Source organism: Pelodiscus sinensis, chromosome 4 (assembly GCF_049634645.1).
Source record: "Pelodiscus sinensis isolate JC-2024 chromosome 4, ASM4963464v1, whole genome shotgun sequence".
NCBI lineage: Eukaryota > Metazoa > Chordata > Testudines > Trionychidae > Pelodiscus > Pelodiscus sinensis.
Window position 1 is genome coordinate 83,583,305 of NC_134714.1, and position 24,480 is coordinate 83,607,784.

At 44.5% G+C, this 24,480-nt stretch overlaps 1 protein-coding gene across 13 annotated transcripts in view; it reads right to left on the reverse strand.

The window, feature by feature from the left end:
* The window catches only part of PHF21A (PHD finger protein 21A), a 287,213-nt gene that overhangs the window by 179,046 nt on the left and 83,687 nt on the right, over positions 1 to 24,480 (reverse strand). For all 13 annotated transcript variants that reach the window (XM_075927582.1, XM_075927577.1, XM_075927575.1 and 10 more), the window contains 2 exons: positions 16,398 to 16,430; positions 12,619 to 12,684 (listed from right to left, as the gene is read on the reverse strand). In XM_075927582.1, the coding sequence (XP_075783697.1) occupies positions 12,619 to 12,684; positions 16,398 to 16,430 (99 nt within the window). The remainder of the gene's footprint in view (positions 1 to 12,618; positions 12,685 to 16,397; positions 16,431 to 24,480) is intronic.

The following is a 24,480-nucleotide window of genomic DNA, read 5'->3' on the forward strand; positions in this document are numbered from 1 at the left end:
CATATATTGGAAGAAAAGCCCCAACTGTAGGCAGGTTTGGAGAGATGCAGCAAAGAAAGGAAGCACTGGGAAAGGGATCACACAGGAGGTAAAGGCCTGGAATGGGAGGTTGTGGCAGAGCAATAGTGAGGTAATGGCTGCAGTAGCCTAGATGCTGGAAATACATTATACTTCTCCCTATGCACTCTAGGTTGCACCCTGCCAGAGAGCTGAAGTGGGGAAGGAAATAGTGGGATGTGCTGAGCACCCTAAAAGCAAAGGGAGAGGTACTATTCAACGGCATTGGCCCCAAACATTCACAATCCCTGTAGAAAGACCTGGCATAATAAACACAACCACCCTCTCTGCTGCTGCCCTACCCACAGACAAGTTTGCAGGAAAGACACATGTCAGCCCTTCCTTCACTGGCTGCTGGCTGCCTTCCACTTACTGGGAACTACCAGATAATGGCAACAATTTTGCTGGCAACTGAGAAGTCACTAACAAACAGAATCTAACAACATTGGTCTGATAGCACTTTATAGACTAAAAAAAACATGTAGATGGTATCATGAGCTTTCGTGGGCACAGCCCACTTCTTGAGATGACCGGAGTTATGAGTTTGGGATATGAAAACCTGAAATAAATAGGAGAGGGGAAGGGGAGGAAGGGTGGGAGACAGAGCATCATTAAGTATCTGGAGAACGGGTACTTAAACTTAAGCAGATAAAAATCAAAATCAATAGATAGATTCCTAACACAGGCAGGATACCACTCAGAAAGCTGTTAGCACCTTTAGTGGTTACTAAGTAGGTAGTGTCCTAGACAGCCCATATCACGATTGAGTCCATTAGCATGTGAATCTAATTTGTGGATGAACTGTGATTCCAGGGCCTCCCTGTGGAACTGGCTTTTGGAGCTGATTTGTGACAAGACACCTACGTGCAGGTCTGTCAAACTGTGGTTTGGCAGGCTGAAATGCTCACCGACAGGCTTCTACAATCTACTGCATCTCAAGAAAAAGAATCGTGTTTTCCTCTATTGCATATTGATTCATAGATTTTAAGTCCAGAATGCCCCATTGTGATCATCTGGTCTGACCTCCTGCACATTGCAGGCTATAGAATCTCACACATCCCCTTTTGTAACTTCTGGTTGAATTACTGAAGTCCTCAAATCTTGGTTTAAAAGTTTCATGTTACAGGGAATCCACCGTTTACTCCAGTTTAAATTAGCAAGTGACCTATGCCCCATCTTGCAGAGGAAGGCAAAAAAAATCCCAGGGTCTCTGACCTGAGAGAAAACTCCTTCCCAATCCCCCAAATGGTGATCAGTTAGACACTGAACATGTCAGCAAGACCCCCCCAGCCAGACACTCAAGAAATAATTCTCTGGAGTAACACAGAACCGCCTCCATATAGTGCCCCACCTCTCATGGCTGCAGATATCTGTGACTAACAGATGGGTCATGTGCCATTTAGGCACTCTGATCATAGCATCCTCTCCATAAACTTATCAAGTTCAGTCTTGAAACCAATTAGGTATTTTGCTTTCACTGTTGCCCTTGGAAGGCTGTTTCAGAACTTAATTCCTCTGACTGTTAAAAACCTTCATCTAATTTCAAGCCTAAACTTCTTGATGGCCATTTCATGTCCATTTATTCTTGTATCCACTCTGGCACTTAGCTTAAATAACTCCTCTCTCCTCCTCTCCCTCTCTGGTATTTCTCCCACTGATATACAGGCAGTCCCCGGGTTACGTACAAGATAGGGACTGTAGGTTTGTTCTTAAGTTGAATTTGTATGTAAGTCGGAACTGGTACATATTGTAGGGGAAACTCTAGCCAAACATTTTTTTTAGTTTTGGATAGCATAGGGAAAGGTTAACTCCCCTCTAATGTTTGTTTTGCTGTCTGTTCCCCTGTTGAGAAGATTTCACATCTATTTCTGTCCCTGTGACAAACTCAGGACTAAAGGAGTAACTCATCAAATACCAAACAGCTCTGCACCATGCTTTGAGCTAATAGCTTTATTTCCACACACCACCCAGGGTTCTAGGAGGAGGGTCCTTTTTTTGCTAACACAATGAGGCCAGCACTGTTTGTTTGTTTTGGTGGAGTCTTTGTTTGCCCAGGGAGCCCAGCATGTATAGGGGGAGGAGGGGCGGAGAGGCTGCTTTTGTCTGCTGTTCGGCAGCCTGTTGCTCAGGGGAGGGGGCAGCCTGTTGCTGGCAGGGGGGGAGGGGGGAGGCATGCAGGATGCGAGGCCGGGAGGGGGGGGGGGGGGGGGGGCAGCGGGCGTGGGGAGGCACTTTTCCTCTGCCCGGCAGCTCTGCGGGATCCCTGTCCCTGTGGCCAGCTGCTGCAGGCAGAGGCCAGTTGGAGCCGGCAGAAGAGGAGGAGAAGGTGGATTCTAGGACCCAGGTGAGCGAGCCCCGGGGACGCTGCTGCGCTCCGGGAGCCCGGCATGTATAGAGGGGAGGAGGGGCAGAGAGGCTGCTTTTGTCTGTTCGGCAGCCTGTTGCTCAGGGGAGGGGGCAGCCTGTTGCTGGCAGGGGGGCAGCGGGCGTGGGGAGGCACTTTTCCTCTGCCCGGCAGCTCTGCGGGACCCCAGTCGGAGCCGGCCCGAGGAGGAGGAGGATCCTAGGACCCAGGTGAGCGAGCCCCGGGAATGCTGCTGCGCATGTGCGGGAGTTGCCTCACCCCGTTCGTATCTAGGGATCCGACGTAAGTCGGGGACTGCCTGTATTTAGAGAGAGCAATTTTATCTCCCCTTCACATTTTTTTGGTTAGGCTAAACAAGCCAAATGCACGTTTCTTTTCATAAGCAGGTTTTCCATTCCTTGAACCATCCTTGTAGCTCTTCTCTGCTCCTGGTCCAGTTTGATGTCATCTCTACATCTTCATAAGAGACCAGAAATGGGCACTGTCAATATAAGGTCTCACCAATACCTTGAATGATGGCAATAATGGATTCCATTAGACTTTTTCATGGCCGCTCATATTGGCGGCTGACAGTCATCCTGTGATTACCTAATACACCCACATCTTCTCAATTGCTTCCAACTCATATGCCCACAACTTACAGCAAAAAATCTTCTTGTTATTCCCAAAGTGCATGATCTTGAACTATTAAATTTCACCCTGTTTCTATTACTCCAGTTTTCAAGGTCCTCTAGATCTTCTTGTATGATATTTTGGTCCTCCTCCATACTGGCAATACCTGCCAAATTTGTGTCATCTGCAATTTTATTTGCACACTCCTAGTTTTTGTGCCCAGGACATGAATGAAAATGTTAAATAAGACTGGATTCAAGACCAATCCCTGACAGTTCACCTTCCAGCATGACCCACTGTAGCCTCCCCTTTCACCAGTTCCTTATCCATTTTCAATTTCCATATTGAAAACAAGTCTGTATCTTTAGGACTATTACCAAGACAACATTATTTTGTACCTCTATGCTTGGAGTTAGTATTGTAACAACTTAGCACTGTTTTGTCCAAAACCTTACACAGTTAAGCAGGTGTTTATCATACTAGAAAAAGATTAAGAGAGTTCTGTTGACTCATTCAGGCAGGTGACTCTATCCTAGCTGCACAGAAAGGAAGCAGTGCCTGTCTAAAAAGAAACACACTTGGGTTGAGCAGTCATAAAGAAGAAAATCTAGTAGTAGCCAACTCTGGGGAGACTGTTTAAGCTAATCTTATATCTTATTCCCGGGTATTTTATTTTTAAAGCCAAATCACAGAAAAATGAATTAGGATTTTTCATGCTGAGTGGACTGTGTTTATACAACAGGTTAGGAAAGGTGTCTGCTTATAGCCATTTGGTAATAGCTGTTTTTATCTTTTTTATACTGTTCATGCAAAGCAGGAAAGATCCATGTTTAGTAGAAGCAGTCCCAGATCACAAAAATAAATCAATAGCCTCTGGCATTTTTTTAATGTCACAATCATATCATTACCATGCAGTCAAATGACACATTTACACATTTCTTTCACTGGCAATAGAAAAGATACGCTAATACACCTTGGATTGGGTTTGGCGATGTGTTTTTTATTTTGTTGTTTGCTTGCTTGCATATACTCAGGGCATAATTTATAAGACTGAGAGTGGAATGGCATGAGTTCTCAACGATTCTGAGCATCCACAGCGCCCATAGATTTCAAAGGATATTTCAAAGTATTTCATCATATCTGAAAAATTTAGTGCTTGTTTAGGTTCATAATTATGTATTTAGATAGCTAAAACATGGGTACCAAAATCGATCTTTCGCCTATTTGTATTCCTACTATGCTGGAGAAATCCTGGTTAGGATGTTACCGATTCATGTTAGCCTGCAATGCCAAGATCATTTTGGATTACCTACTGTGTGAGGACACTACATCAATGAGAGAAGTTTCTGGCTTGTCAAAATTTACATATCTGTCTTTTCAGACATGCTTCTGCATTATAAATGTTTTTGACCAGTTATACTAGTTTCTTGACTGGTTGTACTAGTTTCTCCTCCTCCTCCTATGTTCTATAGCTTTTCTTGAACTTTCCTTCCTCAACAAAATCCTTTTGCCTGCATAAACAAATCATGTTCTGAGTGAAGTGTGTTATTATTAGAAATTATGTTAGACCATTATGTGAGTTTCATGAAAATTGCACTCTACTACTTGTGATTAGTATGCAGAAAGGGTGGAGTCCCAGAATACATTTATGCACCCTTCAGTTTTGCTATACTCTTCATGTTGATATAATCCCTCTAATAAATGTTGCAATTTATTCAAGATACATTTTTAAAACTTCAGTTATGGCAGTTTATCTTTGTTGCTTAAATTATTTGTTTACATTTACACAAATGCATATAAGCTACTTATTGCAATAAATGTTGCAAAATTATTCATTAATACTATTTTAACAACTTTTCTCTATTCCACACAATTAAGTAGCAAGACCAGAAGGAATTTGGTGGATTATAAGGAAACACAATATAACATTGGTAATCTGAGTTATCCAAAAGGGCCATGTAGAGTTGCTTTAAATCCTAAGCACAGTGAATAAACTTGCCATTCCTTAGAAGACAAAGCACAATGGCTTGTTTTTGCAGCTTGTTCTCTATATGATTTTCAGTAGTCACCTGTTCTCCATAGTAAAGCATGTTTGTAAGTAGACTTGCTTCTGAAGGAAAAATAAATAAAATAGCCTGCCATCTCTGCAACAAGAACTAGCTTTTATGCTTTTTAATATAATTCTGTTCAGCACTTAATTATCAAAGTGATAAGTTCATCAAAAAATTAGGTACCTTCTGATACTGTACTGGATACATGTTTAAAACATTATGAACGAAAAAGCTCTACTTCTTTTTAGGCTTATTCAAAGGAATCATCTCAATGCCTTCAATGTCAAGTCATTGTTACGGAAAACACACTAAGTAAAAAAAAAAAACATTATTTGAAACCTAGATGAATAATTTAATTTTTTTTGCAATTTAATTGCACAAAAGTATCCTTTCCACTTTGTCCTTGTTTGAAAATGAGACTATATAATGAGATTTATGCTACCAAAATTAATATGTGATAGAGCCCACATTAAAATTATCCATTAAATGGTTATTAGAGATTTGGTCAATATAGTAAGATGGGGAAGTTAAGTGAAATAGCACCAAAAAAGACCAGAGAACATAGAAATATGTTAGAGGAAGTCAAGAATAATGTTCCTAAAACATGCAGAAGCATTTCTGAAAATGAAGTAATGCTTTTATGCCCATCAAATGTACATATTTTACAGATTATATCCTTGTATATCAACTAATCCAACCTGACACTGGAAGTGCAAACTAGTATTATTGGTCAATACCTTAAAAACATTCTGGTTAAATAGTTATGCTTTAGTTTTCCAATGTAATAGGGATGGGACAATATGTTCAGACTTGAGAAGAAAGGTGGTCTTCTGGCTAAGGCATTAGAGTACTCATTTGAAGATCTGTGGTAAACTCCTGGCTCTGCCATGAATTTCCGTTGTACTGGCACAGTTTTGCCTACCCACAGCTTTCCAGATTTTCACTCAAGTAATATGAGCTCTTCCTTGCCACTGAAAATAAAGGCATGTGATGCATATTTAGTGATGACATACCTGGGACAGGTTGATGCCATTTGTATTTGACTGGGGTGGGCATCGAACAGGAGAACAGATGTGTGTTGAAGTTTCATCCCATGTACATCCCTTCATATCAGCCCAGTTCCATCTCAGTCTTCCATGAGAGTTACAGGTTCTCCAACTTTGAACATCTACAACATGTATGTTTGCTAGCTTTCCTGATACTTCTATTATCGATTCTAAATCATTATATTTTAAATACACCTCTAGAGTAGGGATGTAAAGGGATAACCAGTTGCCTTACTGGAATGCTTATGGGGTAACTGGTTAACCATTGGCCAACCCAGCCAGAGCAGAGCCAGAGCCAACCCAGCCCCCACCCATAGAGTGCCGTGGGCAGGAGGCTACTCCAGCCTGGCCAGCCCACTGTGCTGTGGGTGGGGGGCACTTATAGCATGATGCAGAGGGCCCGTATAATTTAACCAGTTTACATTTTAAATGGGATTATCTGGTGCCAAATTTAGACTCAGTAAAAACAGTTTGCACAAAACCTAAAAAATGCTCCCTTTTTAAAAAGTTCTGATTTAAAACACACACACATACAAAATAGACCGGGAACTGACCTTGTTTTCACTGTCCAAGACAAGAAACAAAAAAATAAAGTGAATTTTTATACCTTCATTGTTAATTACTTAAAATGATCCTGAAAAGAACTGTTTATATTTATTTAAAATTTACTGAAACTTATGGTCAAGAAAATCTGTTCTCTTTTTAAATTTGCATTTCATGTGACTCAGTGAAACCTAAAGCACGCACAGCTTCATTACCTCCCAAGTGAAACTAATTAAAGCATTTGCTTTCACTACTCATTATATTTTCAACAACTATATGAATTTGTGCCTTGCCCTTTTGTATGCAGCTGAATTTTGCCTCAACTAAACAGTTTATTTTTTTAAGCTTATGCCTACACGACACAGACTATTTGCTTTCTCCTTATAGACTGCCAGATCTCTTCAATTTCAGAAACTTCTGAACAGTGCTCTCATTATTAATTCTCAGCAAGAAGTCTGAACTACTGTGATTCACTACGGTGACAGCAAATTCCAGCGTATTAGCACTACTCCCACAATGCTTCAGAATGGCAGAGAAGTTCTACAGCAACTGGCAGTCTTGGCTTAACTGCCACATATTTGGCACTTGCACTAGAAGCCTTTGTGCATGTTCAGTAAAGAAGAGAGCAAAGAATAATTTCTAACATTTTAGTAAGAATAATACTGTATTTAATTCAATTTTTACAACTATAGGTTCTCACTGTCCTCAGGCTCAAGAGGAGGAACATTCTGAAAAGCAAAATGTTATAACCCTAACGTCTGTGAAAACTGATTAAGCTATACCAAATACGTCCACAAATTAATAGCTTAACCACATCGGTGGTTAAAAGAAGATGCCCCATAAACCTATGTAGGGGAAAATGAGAGCTAAATCTCCTATTCTTGGGACAGCAGAAACTGCGAACCCTGACTTCTTTCTAGTCAAAAACTCTAGTACTGTGGCTCTCTGAAATAAGCATGTGCTGCAACACAGTGCCTTAGCCAGAGGAAGTGAGTGAGGTACTACAGTAAAAGTGCTTTAGAAAAGTACATAAAATGTGTGAGGAAATGGGAGAAAACATCAATTTTGTTCATAAAACCACTTTGAAAGTCAGCCCATTAAATGCAGTTTTTCCCCCATATGCAAAGATCAAACCAATATTTTGGCAGTAGCATTTGTTAAAAAGGAAAAATAATGAAAATCAGAACAGAAGTAGAATCCATCAAAAGCATGGTGTCCGACTCCTAACAAGCTGCATACCATGCGTTACAAAATCACAGCTGCGTCTGCAAAGATGTCCAGAAACTTAAAAGAACCCCCAAATACACATATTCTACAATCATTTAAACAAGAAGTTTCTCTTCATGTAGAAAATATATGTTCAGTTTAAAAACAACTTCATGTAATCCCATTTCAGCAACCATGCTATTTTAAAAGGGTCATTTTTAGGGACATTGGCAGCTCATGAACCCAGTGGTACAGATGGTAAAGCCGTTTACATTCTGTTTTAATATTCTGATAATCAGAAGAACATCGCCGTTCAATATTTAGCAATGTACAGTCGAGTCCCTATCATCCAACTTGAACGGGACAGACACATGGTCGGATTACCGAATACGTCGGATAATAGGGACAGCTGCCGGGGAAGAAGAGGCCCCAGCAGCAGCCCCATCAGCTGCTCCAAGAGAGCATGGGGACGGCTGCTGCTGCTGCCGGGGCCACTTCTTCCCCGGCAGCTGTCCCTATCATCCGACATATTCGGGAGCTGGGAGCTGCAGGGTCGGATAAAGTGGAGTTTCAGATTACCAGGAGTAATTTTCACTGTGTGAAATTTTATGGTGCTATGCTGAGCAAAAAGGGTGCAGCTTCTCTTTAGATCCGTGGTCCCCAACACGGTGCCCGCGGGCGCCATGGCGCCCGCGGGGGCATTTCCATGCGCCCGCCAGCTGCTTGGGGCTGGCCTGGCACCGGGCGCATGGCTGGGGGGAGCGCCGGCCCCGGGCGCGTGGCGCTGGGCGGGGGGAGCGCCGGCCCCGGGCGCGTGGCGCTGGGCGGGGGGAGCGCCGGCCCCGGGCGCGTGGCGCTGGGCAGGGGGAGCGCCGGCCCCGGGCGCGCGCCGGCCCCGGGCGCGTGGCGCTGGGCGGGGGGAGCGCCGGCCCCGGGCGCGTGGCGCTGGGCAGGGGGAGCGCCGGCCCCGGGCGCGCGCCGGCCCCGGGCGCGTGGTGCTGGGCGGGGGGAGCGCCGGCCCCGGGCGCGTGGTGCTGGGCGGGGGGAGCGCCGGCCCCGGGCGCGTGGTGCTGGGCGGGGGGAGCGCCGGCCCCGGGCGCGTGGTGCTGGGCGGGGGGAGCGCCGGCCCCGGGCGCACGGCGCTGGCGGGGGGAGCGCCGGCCCCGGGCGCACGACGCTGGCGGGGGGAGCGCCGGCCCCAGGTGCACGACGCTGGCGGGGGGAGCGCCGGCCCCAGGTGCACGGCGCTGGCGGGGGGAGCGCCGGCCCCGGGTGCACGGCGCTGGTGGGGGGAGCGCCACTCCCGGGCATGCGGCTATGGGGGGGGGCGCCCCCGGGGCGCAAGTGTCCCCACCCCCTGGCGCCCGGCGGACGAACAGCCACGCCCCCTGGCGCCCAGCGGGCGAACGGCCACGCCCCCTGGCGCCCGACAACCTCGAAAGGTTGGGGACCACTGCTTTAGATGAATGTTGCTGTAAATGTAAACAATCACTAAAGAGAAATGCATCTAACTTATTCTCAACTGTGGGCCAGATCTTCTGTTCAGTTCTTCATAACTATAATTTTACACAATGGCCACATTTCCACCACCTTATACCGGAAGCCTACCAACCATTACACTTACCTACATGCCTCTAGCTTCCATCCCAGACACATTTCCCAATCAATTGTTTACAGCCAGGCTCTAAAATACAACCGGATTTGATCCAATCACACAGAGACAAACACCTACAGGATCTATATTGGGCATTCTTAAAACTTAAATACCTACCTGGAAAAGTGAAAAAACAGACTGACAGAACCAGATGAGTACCCAGGCATCAGCTTTTTCAAGACAGGCCCAACAAAGAAAACAACAAACACCACTGGTCATCACCTACAGTTCCCAACTTAAATCCCTCCAGTGAATTATTAACAATCTACAACCTATCCTGGAAAATGACCCTTCACTATCACAGGCCTTGGGAGACAGGCCAATCCTCACCTACAGACAACCCCCTAACTTCAAACAAATTATTTCCAGCAACCCTTCAGCACACTTCCATCAAACTCATCCAGGAACCCACCCCCGCAATCAAGTCATGTACCAACTTTGTCCACACATCAATACAAGCAACATTGGTCACAGGACCTAAGCCACATCATCATAGACTCATATAACTGCACATCCACCAATGTGATCTACGCCATCAAGTGCCAGCAATGCCCCTCTGTCATGTATATTGGGCAACTGGACAGTCTCTATGAGGAAGGATTAATGGACACAAATCAGATATTCAAAATGGTAACACAGAGAAACCAGTTGAGGAACATTTCAACTTGCCTGGGCACTCACTAATGGATCTAAAGGTATCTATATTATTTCAAAGCAATTTCAAAAGCCAGCTTGAAAGGAAAGTTGCAGAACTTGGTTTCATTTACAAGTTTGACACTTTGAATCAGTGGTCCCCAATACGGTGCCCATGGGGCATTTGTGTGTGCCCGCCAAGTGCTCGGGGCACATGGCACATGCGTGGTGCCGGCCCCAGGCGCGCTGCGCATACGCGGCACCAGCCCTGGGCGCATGGAGAGTGCCGGCTCCGGGCGCACGGCAAATTGGCCGCCTGTGCCCCAGGTGTGTGGGGCATGGGGAGTGCTGGTCCTGGGCATGTGATGAATTGGCTGCCCCGCCCCCAGGCATGAAGCTATGGGGGGGCGCTGGCCCCGGGCGTGCGGCAAATTGGCCTCCTCGCCCCCGAGCGCGCAGCCAAGGGGGGTGCTGGCTCTGGGCGCGCAGCTCTGGAGGGCACCGGCCCCAGGCTTGTGGCGAATGGGCAGCCTCGCCCGTGGCCACGCAGCACATGGGGTTGCTGGCCCCAGGCACGTGGCTCATGGGGGTGTGGTGTATGCGCGGCCCGCCCCCAGGCACGCGAGTGTCCCTGCCCTCTGGCGCCCGGCGGGCGAACGGCCCTGCCCCTGGCGTCTGGCAGCTTCAAATGGTTGGGGACCACTGCCTTGAAAAATGTTTAAACAAAGACCTGACCTGGATGAGCCACTATATTCTACATCCTAACAACATAAAAAGCCAATCACCAGGTACATAAAATATTTAGAGCCCACTCTATTTATTAGTCTCATTTAGCCTGGACACTAACTGACAATATTTTTTCTCCATTTTTCCCCTTCTCTTTCCCTCCTCATCCCCTCTCTTTTTCTGTTATTTGTACCCTGGACTCTTAAATTCCATTCATCTAAAGACATGGGTTGTGCTCACAAAAGCTCATGATACCATTTACATTTTTTGTTAGTCTCCAAGGTGCTGCAGGACTATTCACTGTTTTAAAAGTTTTTTCAGTTACAGACTAACACGGCTACTCCTCTGTATAATTTTAAATAACATCAAATCAGAGTTATACAATTACCATAAGATAGAAGTCTATATTTTTTTTAAGTCTGAAGTTCTTTTCCCCCCACTTATAATACCTCACCTTCTGTCCAGCATTCCCTGTAAGCTGACCAGCAGCACAGCTTCACAGGTGATAAATCAGCACCGCCCATTCAGAGGCTCAGGGCTCCATGCACAGAGCTGACTGGGTGGGGCTGATTAATCACCTGTGAAGCTGTGCTGCCCTGCAGCTTAGAGGGAACACTGTGCCTGTTCCTGCTTGAACATGTGAACCGATAGGCAATATGATTTATCCTCTTCTACAATAGCATACTAACTCTGGAATATTAGGGGCCTTCTCACCTAACTGAAGAATTCTGAAGCTACAGACTGTCTCTCACTAACATAACCACATTATTGGGTTGATTTTAGAAAAAAAAATCATCTTAGAGGAGGTAAAACACAAACCGCAAGCTTCAGTTTTTAGCTGAATTAGCCTCTAATTCAAACTGTTCCCCTCACTATATTAGTAATTTACTCAATAAAATATTGCGCTACATTATAATAGATAGACAATGAATTAAAGAAACAAAACTTGAAGTTCCAAAGTTTAAAAAAGAATGTTAATAAAATCCTCAGTGGATTTAGGCCATAACAACCAAGAGCTGCCTTGATGCAGTTATATTTTCATAGCAATACTGCAAATATGAAGTATGGGGGTGGGGTTGTACTCCATAATAAGAAAACTTACATTCTAATACTTAGCCATATGGTTTTGCAAGTCCTCTAAACAGTCTATAGAATAATCATTTGTCATCCAATGACTAGTATTTTCAATCTACATACGGAACAATCTCCACCATGTGGTTAATGCCATTAGCAGTCAAATGTGGATTAGTCCATTAGAAACCAAAGAAAATGAGTAGTTACCCTAGCAAAGATTAACAGATTGTCTTGCTACAGACTAAGAGGTCTCCAGTGTTCAAAGGGAAGAATCCAGAAGTCCTTACTCTGTTTCTCAGTCCATAATCTGTAACGGACTTCAGAGTTTTGCCTGAGTAAGGACTTCTTGGATTAGAATAAAGTAGCGAACTTTAGACCACAACTCTAGTCTCAAGTTCAAATCACTGTAACAAACTGCTAGTCTCTTCCCTCTTAATATAGCTTAAACACTGAAAGTTTTCTTGAAATCTTCACTCTGTCTGTTCAAGCTCCATTTATTTGTCTTTATTTTTTGTTAGAGAAATTAAACAAAACCCCCAAACATCTGACTGCCCACATTGCATCCACACAAAAAAATGTTTCAATTATCTTGGAAAATGAGAGCAGAATTTTCTTTTGAGCACGATGTTAAAAATATCCCTTTTTCCCTACCTGTTTCTCACTCAAAGCTGTGATTTTGGCTTGGAGTTCATGAAGCTGTTTCTTCAAATCAGCATTCTGATAGAAAGAAAATAAATCGGTGAGAAAGATATTCTATTTATTAACACAATAGTAGCAGGACAACTTTTTGTATCACATCCTACCAATAATACAGCATCTCTGGATGTACCCCCCAACATATTATTGACATTGCCAGAGACTTATTCAAAAGTTATCCAACAAAGCAATCAATAATGGATCTTTCCAGTGTTCAAAAATGAGTTTGGGAGGAAGGAAGGGATGGACACAGTTAGTTAAAAAATTCATACATGTTTCACAATATACCATAAAATTAAGTTAATTTGTATATCACTGTATTTTCAGGTCAGACAAGCCAGAATAAAAACTTTTTAAGTTAGGAATTTCTAGATCATGCATTACATATTAGCTAAAGCATTGTCTCACTTCCACTACTTATTCAGTGACAGACAGACAGACTTTGACTGCCAAGAACATCAGCAACCTTATCTATTAGTAGAAATTAAATAACATGCACTCCAAATGAGATGTGCACTATATTTACTACATCCTCCTCTCCCTTTTGAGCAAAAGAGTGTATGTCTTTTTACAACTTAGCTTACATTTAGAAAAGTTTCAATAGTTGCAGCAGCCTTAACAATGCACCACTCATGTTAGTAATTTGACTAAAAGAGCATTTTCTCAAGTTTAAGATTCTGAGAGGCATAAACAGCTCACTATCCTGGATCTGATAGGGAACTCAATTTGTATTCAATAAATCTAGTAAAAAAAAAAAAAAATCAAACCAAAGCATACAGGCACACACAAAGTGTGCTTAGCAGCCTCAAAAGTTTGTTTTGCATACGCCTCCCTGCTTTTCTCTTTTTCTATTTTCTCCTCGTGCAATCTCTTTCTATATCAAATCATAATGCATTTAGCATACTCTCTTTGTAAGAAATCACATATTATTTCTGTAAAATGGCATGCACACCATCAGCACTCGGTAAAAACCATGAAATCAACAAACTCCTAATATTTACTACAACAGCTATCATTCTCACAACTTCTACACCTTTACATTCCTCCACAACTTTGAAATACAACCTAGTCCTGATTCACAATCTCTTCTAGTCCTAGAATACCATAAAGCAGTGGTGCTCAACATTTTTTAATTTGCAACCTCCAGGGTCAGGAAAATTTTGTTGGGGGAGGGGGCGGAGAAGCACAGAGAACATTTTGTTGCGGCCCCTTTAAATTAAAGTGCCACTCCCCTCCCCCCCCCCCCCCCCCCCCCCGTGCGTACGTCAGGCACGGAGCCAGGAAAACAAAATGCAGCCAGCACTGCGAGCCCCGAGGAAGACAGCCGCAACCCATTGCACACCACTGCCATAAAGCTCCCAAAGTTATTCCAAATCTTTACTCTCAGCCCTCCCTTACTGTACTAATTATAGGCCCCTTCCCAACTCATTCCTAACCTGCAGCATCTATGGTAGTAAGACAGAAATGCCTTGCTACAGTAACTACTCACCAAACTTCCACTATTAGGCTCAATTCAGACACAGGAAAGAAACATTCAGTAATTTAAAGCAGTAAGGGAGAGGGAGGGGGAATGTTTACACCACTAGATGGAACACCAACATAGTTTCTCTGAGTGGTTTTAAGGCTGGCAAAAAGAGGCAGATTAACAGCCTTGGAAACTGAAGTAGGGATGTTAAATTTCGATTAATCTGCTAATCAAGTAGTCAATGGAATTTCTATTGATTACTCAATTAGTCAATAAGGGTGGCACTCACTCTCCCGCTGCGCCTATGCCTTTGAAATGTACAAGAGCTGCCCACGGCTCTTGTATATTTCAAAGGAAGAGGCACAGCTGGGAACCAGTGCTCTTGTACATTTCAAAGGGAGAAACAGCAGTCAAGACCCCATGTGAACGGGGACTGCTTCGGTCCCTCCTCGCGCTGTTTCCCCTGCTGTGCCTCTGCCTCCCCTGCCCCCACGCAGAGACGGTGCTGGGGGGGAATCAGCTTTTAAGCTGGCTCCCCCCAGCACTGGCTCCTGTTCCCCTCCCCCTTGCTGCCTCTGATACAGAGGCACCAAAGGGGGTGGAGAAAGCAACTAGTCAAGTAGTGACTCAACTACCAGATTAGCCTAGACTTATTGGGTAGCCGACCAATTGCTTACATCCCTAAACTGAAGTCCTCTATTTGCAGACTAGATAGCAGGAGCAGCCTGAAAGCTCCCTCCCAAACCTACCCCTTTGCTAACACATCTGACCCCAACCTTAGGAACCTATTGCTAGAAACAGGAGGGGGAGTTTAATGTGCGTGTCTAATTTGGTCATTAGACTCTCTGAATGAGATGTTAAATTCTGTCACTTTCTACACTCTACATTACTCCACCCTGGCGCACTTTCTTTTCTCATTCTTACTATGGGACTTCTTGCCCCTTTTATGTACCTAAGAAAACCACATCCCCACTTCCTTTTGTGCCCTAACACTGTGTTTCTCAAACTGTGGGTCCCAACTCCCTAGGGGACCCCGAGGGGGGTCACGGTATCACAAAGTTTGAGAACCCCTGCCCTAACACGTTTCCTTCCACACAGCTCCTATTCCTGGAACTTTTTTCCTCTATTCAAATTCCTCATTACAACTCAATTTTAGTCCATCAAATGTACATCAACTCATTTAAACAAACCAAACAAGTGAAACCTTATGTTCTAAGATAACATTTTCTTCTAGTCAACCAATGAACTGTGTTTTCATTTTGCATCACAGGGATAACGCTGTTAATCTTATCTGCAAAAACAATGAGGAGTCCTGTGACACGTTAGGCCTGGTCTACACAAGAACCTTAGTCCAAAATAAGCCCCCCAAGAAGGATTTTGTAAGCGATGCATCCACACTTCAAGTCCATTATTCCAGAATAAGGGGACATGGAATTTGGACTCTGTAGTCCTGCTTTTCATGAGAAATAACACTATTCCCAAACTTGTAAATCGAAAATAACGTTAGTGTGGAAGCTCTGGTGCCACTAATTCGCCTCTGGAAGGCCTCCCGCAGCTCCCCAGAGTGCTTCCTGGTGCTCTGAGTCCGAGGTAGCATGTCCACATAACAGAGCCTGCCTCAGACTACATTCAATGCTTCCCCGCAGAGAGAACACTGAACTTTGAATCTGGGAAATCGGATACCCAGAGGTCAAATTTAGTAAATTCGAAAATCTCCTAATGTAGACATGACCTTAGAGACTAACAGATTTAAGCCCTAATAAGTATGTTAGTCTCTAAGGTGCCACAGGACTTCTTGTTAATGTTGCATGTTCTTTGGGATTAGGTCCATCTCTTCCTTATTACCTGTACAGTTTTGAGATGGCTGCCAATGCTTAAAACAGGTCAATTAGTGCCAAATGTTATGGAAGCACTTATGATGTGGAAAGGTATCAACTAGCCATTGAACTGAGTCGACAACCTATTTCCAACAGGCCAAACAACCATTAGATAATAAACTGCAGTTATTACGGACATAGGTTGAATTTGAAACACTGGCAACATGGAGTTGAAAGGCTTCTTATCATATTATTAATCCCTCTGCATTACAATACTCTCCATTTATTTATAAAATGTATAACTTGCAAAGAAAAAGAAAACATTACTTTACCACGGCAGCATATGATGGGCAAATAAACAACGGCAAACAAGATGTCAGGGACTCAGTGTATTTCTTACACATTAACTACGGGAGTAATAAAAGCAGTATAAAACAAAATACATATTTTACCTGTGGATCTTGCTTCATTTGGGCAACCAATTTCTAGAAAGAAAGAGATATTCATCAATACATTATAAGGTTCAATTAAGATTGTGTTTACTGGACAGTTTATGCAGTGGCCCTGGTTAGAAGTTGGATTTAAACAAGACATCCTATACTTAAGAAAAATAGCAAGACTTAGCTCATCATGAACCCAAATTATTTTATAATTCACAGAAACTTTCTCATTCAGTAGTGAGCATGCCATTTTTCATATTTAGCTAAAGGATGCTACTATATATGTATACACTACAGTCCTCCTTTTTAAGTAGTTCCTTCAAAAAAATCCCTTTAATGACAAATTAAGCCAGCTGAGCAACCTAATCAAATAGCTATGTATCCTCTAAAATACTGCCTTCCTTATGACTGTGGGCAAAGAACAGGCTGAACTACTTCAGATACAATAGTTGTTTTTTTGTATAAATCAAATGCAGCACAGTAAGGAAGTGCTGATGTGTTGGCTTGGCTGGTACTACATGGGAGACCCATGTTCAGAAGCGACTTTTCCACTTCCATCCTTTGAGTTAGCAATAAAAGAGATCATCTTAGATGAAATACTCCCATATCAAAGGGAAGACAACAGTTGGTTACAGCATTCACTGCTCTTTTTCCTTCGGTTCCTTAAAACAGTTGCAGAAGGTGCTGGCTATATAGCTAAGCAAGGGGGAGATTATCAGTATTTTAACAACAAAACCCAGAAGACCAGAATGATGAATCAAGATGATAAACTCAACAACCCAAATTCCTTTTTTTGAGGTCACCCATTCACCACATCAAATCATTCGTCTTTGAATCTAAACAGGACATGGTATAGGCCACATTTGCTTTACTATCCCCCTTACCAAAAAAGAAAAAAAGTGAGAAAAAAAATCTAGAACATATATTACACTGAAATTCTCTCAAATCAGTATTGCTTGAAAAAGTATATGAACTTGTGTTTTATAGAATTCAGACTTCATTTGTAATTTATTAATTTTAAAATCTCTTTTCATATCCTAAAAGGAACACCGATAACAGATATTGCATTTTAGTCATGCAAAGAAACTGATCTCTTCGCAAGGTTTAAATTCTTGGCCCATTTTCTTCAGCTCCTCAGTTCTCAGTGCACTTTAGATAAAGTTATGCTGAAATAATTCTGCTAGTTTTTTATGTTTAATTAAAATATGGAGACAGGACATTTTCTCAACTTATCATAAGACAACCTGCAATAGTCAGTTTGACAAACTTTATTTCATACAGCATTAGGTATCAGCAAATGTAACTAAGTTGGGGATCACAATATTGCACCATTCGCCAACTAGGCAGGATTTCGATGTGAGAGGAATGAAAAAAGGAAGCTGGCCTTTAGCTGTTTTAAATATTTTTTTTCTCCTTTTCTTATAGATGGAAGCAGGGAAGGCGTACGCCAGGTTCTTCCATTAATCTGCTCGAAGAGCACTCATGCAGACCAATTCTTCTGTATGGTCTTCCTTTGAAGTCCCTCAACAATGAATTATCAAGGGTAAGATGCTTTAGGATAAAGCCAAGTACAGCCTTCTACAACATCTGAAAGCACTATTTCATAGAATCAGAGACATACAGAAGTATAGGGCTGGAAGTAAGGATGTTAAAATGCGATTATTTGGCTAATCATATAGTCGATAAAATTTGTATTGGTTATACGATTAGTTGATAAGCACTGCTGTGCAGAGCTGCAGAGGGGGTAGCTAGCTCCGGAGCCACCCATGCTGCAGTTCTGCTTTTTAAATGTAGTAAGAGCCATTGGGCTCTTACTACATTTGAAATGCAAAGGTGCAGCCAGGACTGCTTGGTCCTGGCTCATGCTGAGACCGGCAGCCCCTGTTCACAGGGGAGAGTCCTGTCTGCCACAAACAGATGGCAACAGCCCCTGTCTGTGAGGGGGCCCAGATCCTCACTGGGACCCCTGTGGACAGGGGCTGCTTTGCAGCAGCATCCCCTATTCCCCCCCCCCCCCCCACTCTGCTGCGGTGGGGGCAGACGGCACCCTGGAGATGGTGCTGGAGAGAGAGGAGGAACTGGCTTTCAAGCCAGCTCCCCCCAGCACTAGCTCCTATGCCCCCCTTGCTGCCTTTCAGAGGCAGCGGGGGGGGGGGGGGGGGGCACCACAGAGAAGCTGGGGCAAGTGGGGACTGCATGAGTCCCTGCTTGACCTGTGCTCCCTGCCACACTTCCGGAGGGCTCTTGTACATTTCAAAACCAGAAGCACTCGCAGTGGGAACGGCACAAGTGGGGACTGAAGCAGTCCGATATTCACGCAGCTTCCCTACTGTGCCTCTACCTCTCCTGCCCCCTGCAAAGACAGTGCTGGAGGAGAAATGGCTTCCCCCGCAGCACTAGCTCCTGCTCCCCCGCCTTGCTGCCTGCCGCTCTCTGATAGAGGCAGTCATGGGGAGGGGGAATGACTAGTCAAGTTGCTACTCAACTATCCAATAAGCATTTGCTTATCGAATAGCTGACTAGTCGCTAAGGGTATGTCTACACTACCCCACTAGTTCGAACTAGCGGGGTAATGTAGGTATACCGCACTTGCAAATGAAGCCCGGGATTTGAATTTCCCGGGCTTCATTTGCATAAGCGGGGCTCCGCCATTTTTAAATCCCCGCTCGCTCGAACCCTGTGCCGCGCGGCTACGCGCGGTTCGAACTAGGCTTCCTAGTTCGAACTACCGTTACTCCCCGTGGAATGAGGAGTAACGGTAGTTCGAACTAGGAAGCCTAGTTCGAACTACCTAGTTCGTGCCGCGCGTAGCCGCGCGGCACAGGGTTCGAACGAGCGGGGATTTAAAAATGGCGGAGCCCCGCTTATGCAAATGAAGCCCGGGAAATTCAAATCCCGGGCTTCATTTGCAAATGCGGTATGCCTACATTACCCTCCTAGTTCGAACTAGGAGGGTAGTGTAGACATACCCTAACATTCCTAGCTGGAAGAGACCTTGAAAAGTTATCAAATCCAATCCATTAGGTTATGGCACACCCAAATAAACCCAGACCAATTCCTGATAAGTATTTAAAAAACTCCAATCATGGATAGTCCACAACCTGCCTTGGAAGCCTACTCAAGAGATTAATTACCACTATAATTAGAAAGTTTTTCCTAATATTTATCATAAATCACCCTTGCTGCAGATTTAATCCATTATTTCTTGTTCTACCTTCAGCAAACATGGAATACAATTCATAACCTGGTACTTTTTAACACGGCCCTTAACACATCTTAAAACTATTATAAGGTCCCCAACTCAGTCTTCTTTTCTCAAGACTAAACATGACCATTTTTTTTTTTTACTCATAGGACAGATTTTCTAAAACTTTTACCATTTTTGTGGCTTTCCTCTGGATTCTCTCCAGTTTGTCCACATCTTTCTAAAGTGTCGTGCCCAGAATTGGACACACTACTCCAACTGAGGACTCACTAGTATCGAATAGAACAGAACAATGATCTTCCATCTCTTACATATGACACTCCAGTTAATACACCCTAGAATTATATTAGCCTTTTTTGCATCTGCATCATGTTGATTACTTCAGTAAAATACCTTATCCTTTCCTGCTCAGAATGAAAGATAGAACTGAGTCTCAAACCTGGAACATCCTTCAATCTGCAGTAAGTTATGATTCCCACTTGTGGCAGTCCAGTCCGGCACTTATTCCTGGAAGACTTTTTGAACATTAATACAATGGATAGTAAAGGAAATGAGGGGAGAGTCTGTCCTAAGAAGCTTAAAAGACTATAATTACAAATATACAATGGGGAGACACAATGAAGGAAAAACACTAATCACATTAAAGTGAGCTTATTTTAATACTATCTCCTTAATAGAGTCACATTATTCATGTTCATATAACCAAGTATTATAGCTGCCCCAGGTAAGGTGCAGGGTTTCTTCTAAGCTGCGCAGCTGCATAGCTGCCTAAAAATCAGGGGCACAGGACTGCCACACACGGAGCTACCACAGTTGGGGGAGAAGCTGTAGCAGCTCCCTGATTGCCCTGCTGTGGCTAGGAGTGCTGGGGCCATAGAAGTATACCTTTCCTCTGAAGGGATAGGCACCTTCTCAAAGTTCTCTCCCCGCCATTCCCAGCAGCAATATGGAGATGATGTGTCAAACATGTCCATAATAATGCACATAACAAAATGTAATCCATAATTGGACATAAAAAATTAGAAGGAACACTAGTAAGGTGTAGAATCAAGAGATTGGGGAGTTGTACAATAGGAAAAAAAATGACAAATTCAAATATTTCTAGATACAGATACACTTCCCCATCAGCAACACAGGCACAGGAACAGAAGGAAAAGGAGAAATGTATAGAGTTAGCTTCAATAAATTTAAGTTATCTGCAAGAGAAATCTGGGGAGTCAAAAAAATTGATGAACAAAGATGTGATGAAGGACAATTTTTTCAGTGACATGTAGTGCTGGCTTCTGAATATACTATACTGTACCTTTTCCTGAAATTCAAAATAGTACCAATATTTATTTCTATGTGGGATTCTGATGTTTTAAAAATCAAAATAAATATCACATAAATTACTTTTCCAATAAGTTGTCTAAGGCCATTCTCTATTTGAGCTGTACTGCAGTAAACAATAAAGTTCCCTGAACTCCATCTTTAATGTATTACTGATACACCTATATGATGCTAAAAAGTGAAACTGAAAATTTTTTAAAAATGAAAAATGTGATTTGTAAAAATAAGAGTGAAGTCAAGGGGCAAAATCCTTTAGGTTAATTTCCTGAGAAGCACTGTGATGGGGCATTCACCCCACACTTGCATGTTAAGAGGCTAATGGTGCCCTAGGGAGGCTGTGCAAAAAGCACCCAATAGGCGAGGGGCTCAGAGGAGCAGCCAATCAGGACCTGATAGGCCCATATAAGAACAGACAGACACTGCAGGTTCAGCTGCTCCCTGGAACTCAAAGTGGGAGAAGAGCTGGATGCTTTGCAGGTGGAAGGAGTGCCAGCACTCTGAACAGAATAGTGCTACTAGAAGACCAGAGAAGCTAAAAGTGAGCTCCTGGTTAGTGGCTAAGATAAACATGCTGAGGCCCTGAGGAAATGGCAAAGAAGATGCTTGGGCCATGGAGAAATAGCCAAGAGAAATCTACTGAGAGACTGGAGAAGATGAAACATGTTGCTTGCATTTACAGTGTCCCTGGGCTGGGCCCCATATATTCGGTGGACACAGCTTCCCCTCTGCCCCCACTTAGCATAAAAATACTCATTGGACTGGGATACTGGACCCTAGCAGGGAAAGTGCAAAGTGTAGTAAGGCCAGAGGGCCATGTTATGAGGAGGACACTTCAGTCCTTGCAGTAATGCAGGTCCCGGAGCAGACGCAATGGTGGGTGAGACATACTGCCCTGTTGAGCTAACCCCTAAGATGGCCAGCAAGAGGTGTGGTGAGCAGAGCCCTGTCACAAGCACATAATACTGATCTGCAATTCTGGAAGCTGATATGTAGCTTTCTTAAAATGATCCACCTGTTCCCAGTAAAGGCCTTATGGTCTAGTGCAGGGGTCAGCAATCTATTGCTCACTAGAGTGCCAGATATGGCTAGCCTCAACCCAGCCAGCTCTTGCTCCCCCCGCAGCAGGGAGCCAGCACTGGCACTAATGACTTATGGCCCTCTGAAAAATTGGAATGCCAGCACTGGCTTCCTGTGGGGGAGGAGGAAGCCCCAAGCCTCTCCCCCAATCTGGCATGCAGGGAACAAGCAGAGCAAAAAACATCTCGGGGCGCTGCTCTTTGTCCTCCTTCAGCATGCAGGAAACAAGGAGCCAAAATGGCTCCATGTGCACTGGCCTTTTTTGGCTCCCAGGGAACCACTTCCCTGGAGGCTGCCCCTACGAATCCTTCCTGGAGGCTTCTGGGGAATGGGTGCAGCAGGAGGCCTTGTTACATGGTGCCTGCCACATGGCATGAAAACAAGTGAGTGCCTCCTACCCCTTCATGCCTAGACCCAAATGCCCTCACTCACCCCCCCCCCACCAGATGCCCTCTGCCCCCTGTCCAGAATCCAGCCACTTGGCCAGACCCCCCCTATTCCCAGCCCCCTGGCCAGACACTCCCTACCCCCAGCCTCCTGGCCAAAATCCCCTCTGCCCCCATCCCAGACACACCCCCTGCCCTCTGCCCCCTGTCCAAAATCCCTCCTGCCTCTAGCCCCCTGGCCAGAATCTCCCCTATTTCCTGCCCCCCTGGTCAAAATCCTATCTGCCCTCTGCCCCTTTGCCAAAATCCCCCCCCCCCCCAACAAGACACCCCCTGGCCAAGCAGCCAGCCCACAGCCTGTTCGTACCCCCTGACCAGGCAGCCTGCCCCCAGCCCACTCCTGGCCCCTGGCCTACCCCCTATCCAGATCTCGCACCCTCGCCTCCTCCTACAACCCACTTCCTCGCGCCCAGATCCTGAACTATCCCTATCCCATTCTCTGGCAGTCCTGTCCCCGCACAATTATTCCCTCATTTTTGGCCCCACCCCAGAGCCTAGGGGGGGTCACAAAATCCACTAACCCTGGAAGCCCAGAAGAGTAAGTCTGGCCCGAGGCCTTGAACCTCAGTCCTCCTTGCCCCTCCCCCCACAATGGGTCTGGAACACCAAGGGAGTGATGTGTTTCAGCTGGGGTCACACCGGTGAGGGGTTGTTTTTTTTAATTGTTTTTTATTTGCTTCTCACCTGTGTGGTTCCCAGCTGATTTTTCTATGGGTCAGAAGCCCCTGGCCACAAAAAGGTTCCCCACTTCTGCCATAAATCAAGACAATGTTGAAACCTTTTGTGTTGGACATAATATTTTACTTTATTTAAAACTGAAACTTGGCCAACAAGCCTCCAATTGGGGCCCAGCCCCCACCTGGCTGCAGTGTCATAACACACTTGCACCCCCCCACATAGCAACCCTGAGCCCATCATACACCTGAACCCAGGGCCGGATTAAGGGGGGGGGCTCGCTGGGCAGCTGCCCAGGATGCCAACCTATGGGGGGTGCCTGATGGCAGCTGTAAGAGGGTGCCGCGCACCCAAATGCAGCTGGAAAGTGCGCAGCACACCAGGGGCGCATGCGTGGCTCTCCCGCTGCCTGGGGCGCAGGAATGGCTTGAATCAGTCCTGCCTGAACCCACTGCCCTGAGCCCCTCATACCCCACATCCCCAGACTCCTGACACAACACTCCTGCACCTCTACACACCCCAACCTTGTGCCCTGAGTCCATCATACACCCCAATCCAGACTCCTACACTCCCATATCACGAGCCCCCTGCCATAAGATTGTCAGAAGACAGCCTGAATGCATGCATGAAGTTGGATTTGACCAGTCAGGATGCAAACTTCAAACAAACGTGTGAAAAGGTACAGAAGCAGAAGTCCCATTAAATAAAGTCTGTGAGTACAATGTTTCATTTATACTATTATTATGTCAATTATCAATAATATTACATTCTATATTTTCAGTCATGCAAATGGGCATTCTTATGCGACTTTTTGTTGACCACTTGTTCTGAATTTTGATGTTGTTTGACTCTTTGGTTTATAAAGGCTGCTGAACCCCTGATTTAGTGGAATGCACATAATACTAGAATAAAGGAAAGGTTTGAACTCTGTTCCAAAGTCTTCTACATTAGGTTAACACTTTATAAACTTTATTCAGTTAGAGCAAGGGTTCCCAACCTGGGGTACGCGTACCCCCAGGGGGTACAAAAAACTTGTCAAGGGGGTACGGGGAATATTTGGTCAATAGCTAGATTATCCTAATTGAAATATTCCAAAAGTAGTAGTTTTAGTGAAAAAAAGATGTGGATTCTAGAGTCTAGAATTTATTTCCTTTCATATTGAATAGGGGATACGGGAAGGTTTACTAAAAGCCAAGGGGGTACAGGGACCGAAAAAGGTTGGGAACCCCTGAGCTAGAACTTATAACTTGTGAGGTAGATAAATATAATTATCCTCACTTCACTGATCTATCCATTCAAGTATTATGCTCATTGGGGTAGCTGACAAAAACAGAAAAGACTTGCACATAGCAAGACAGTGAGA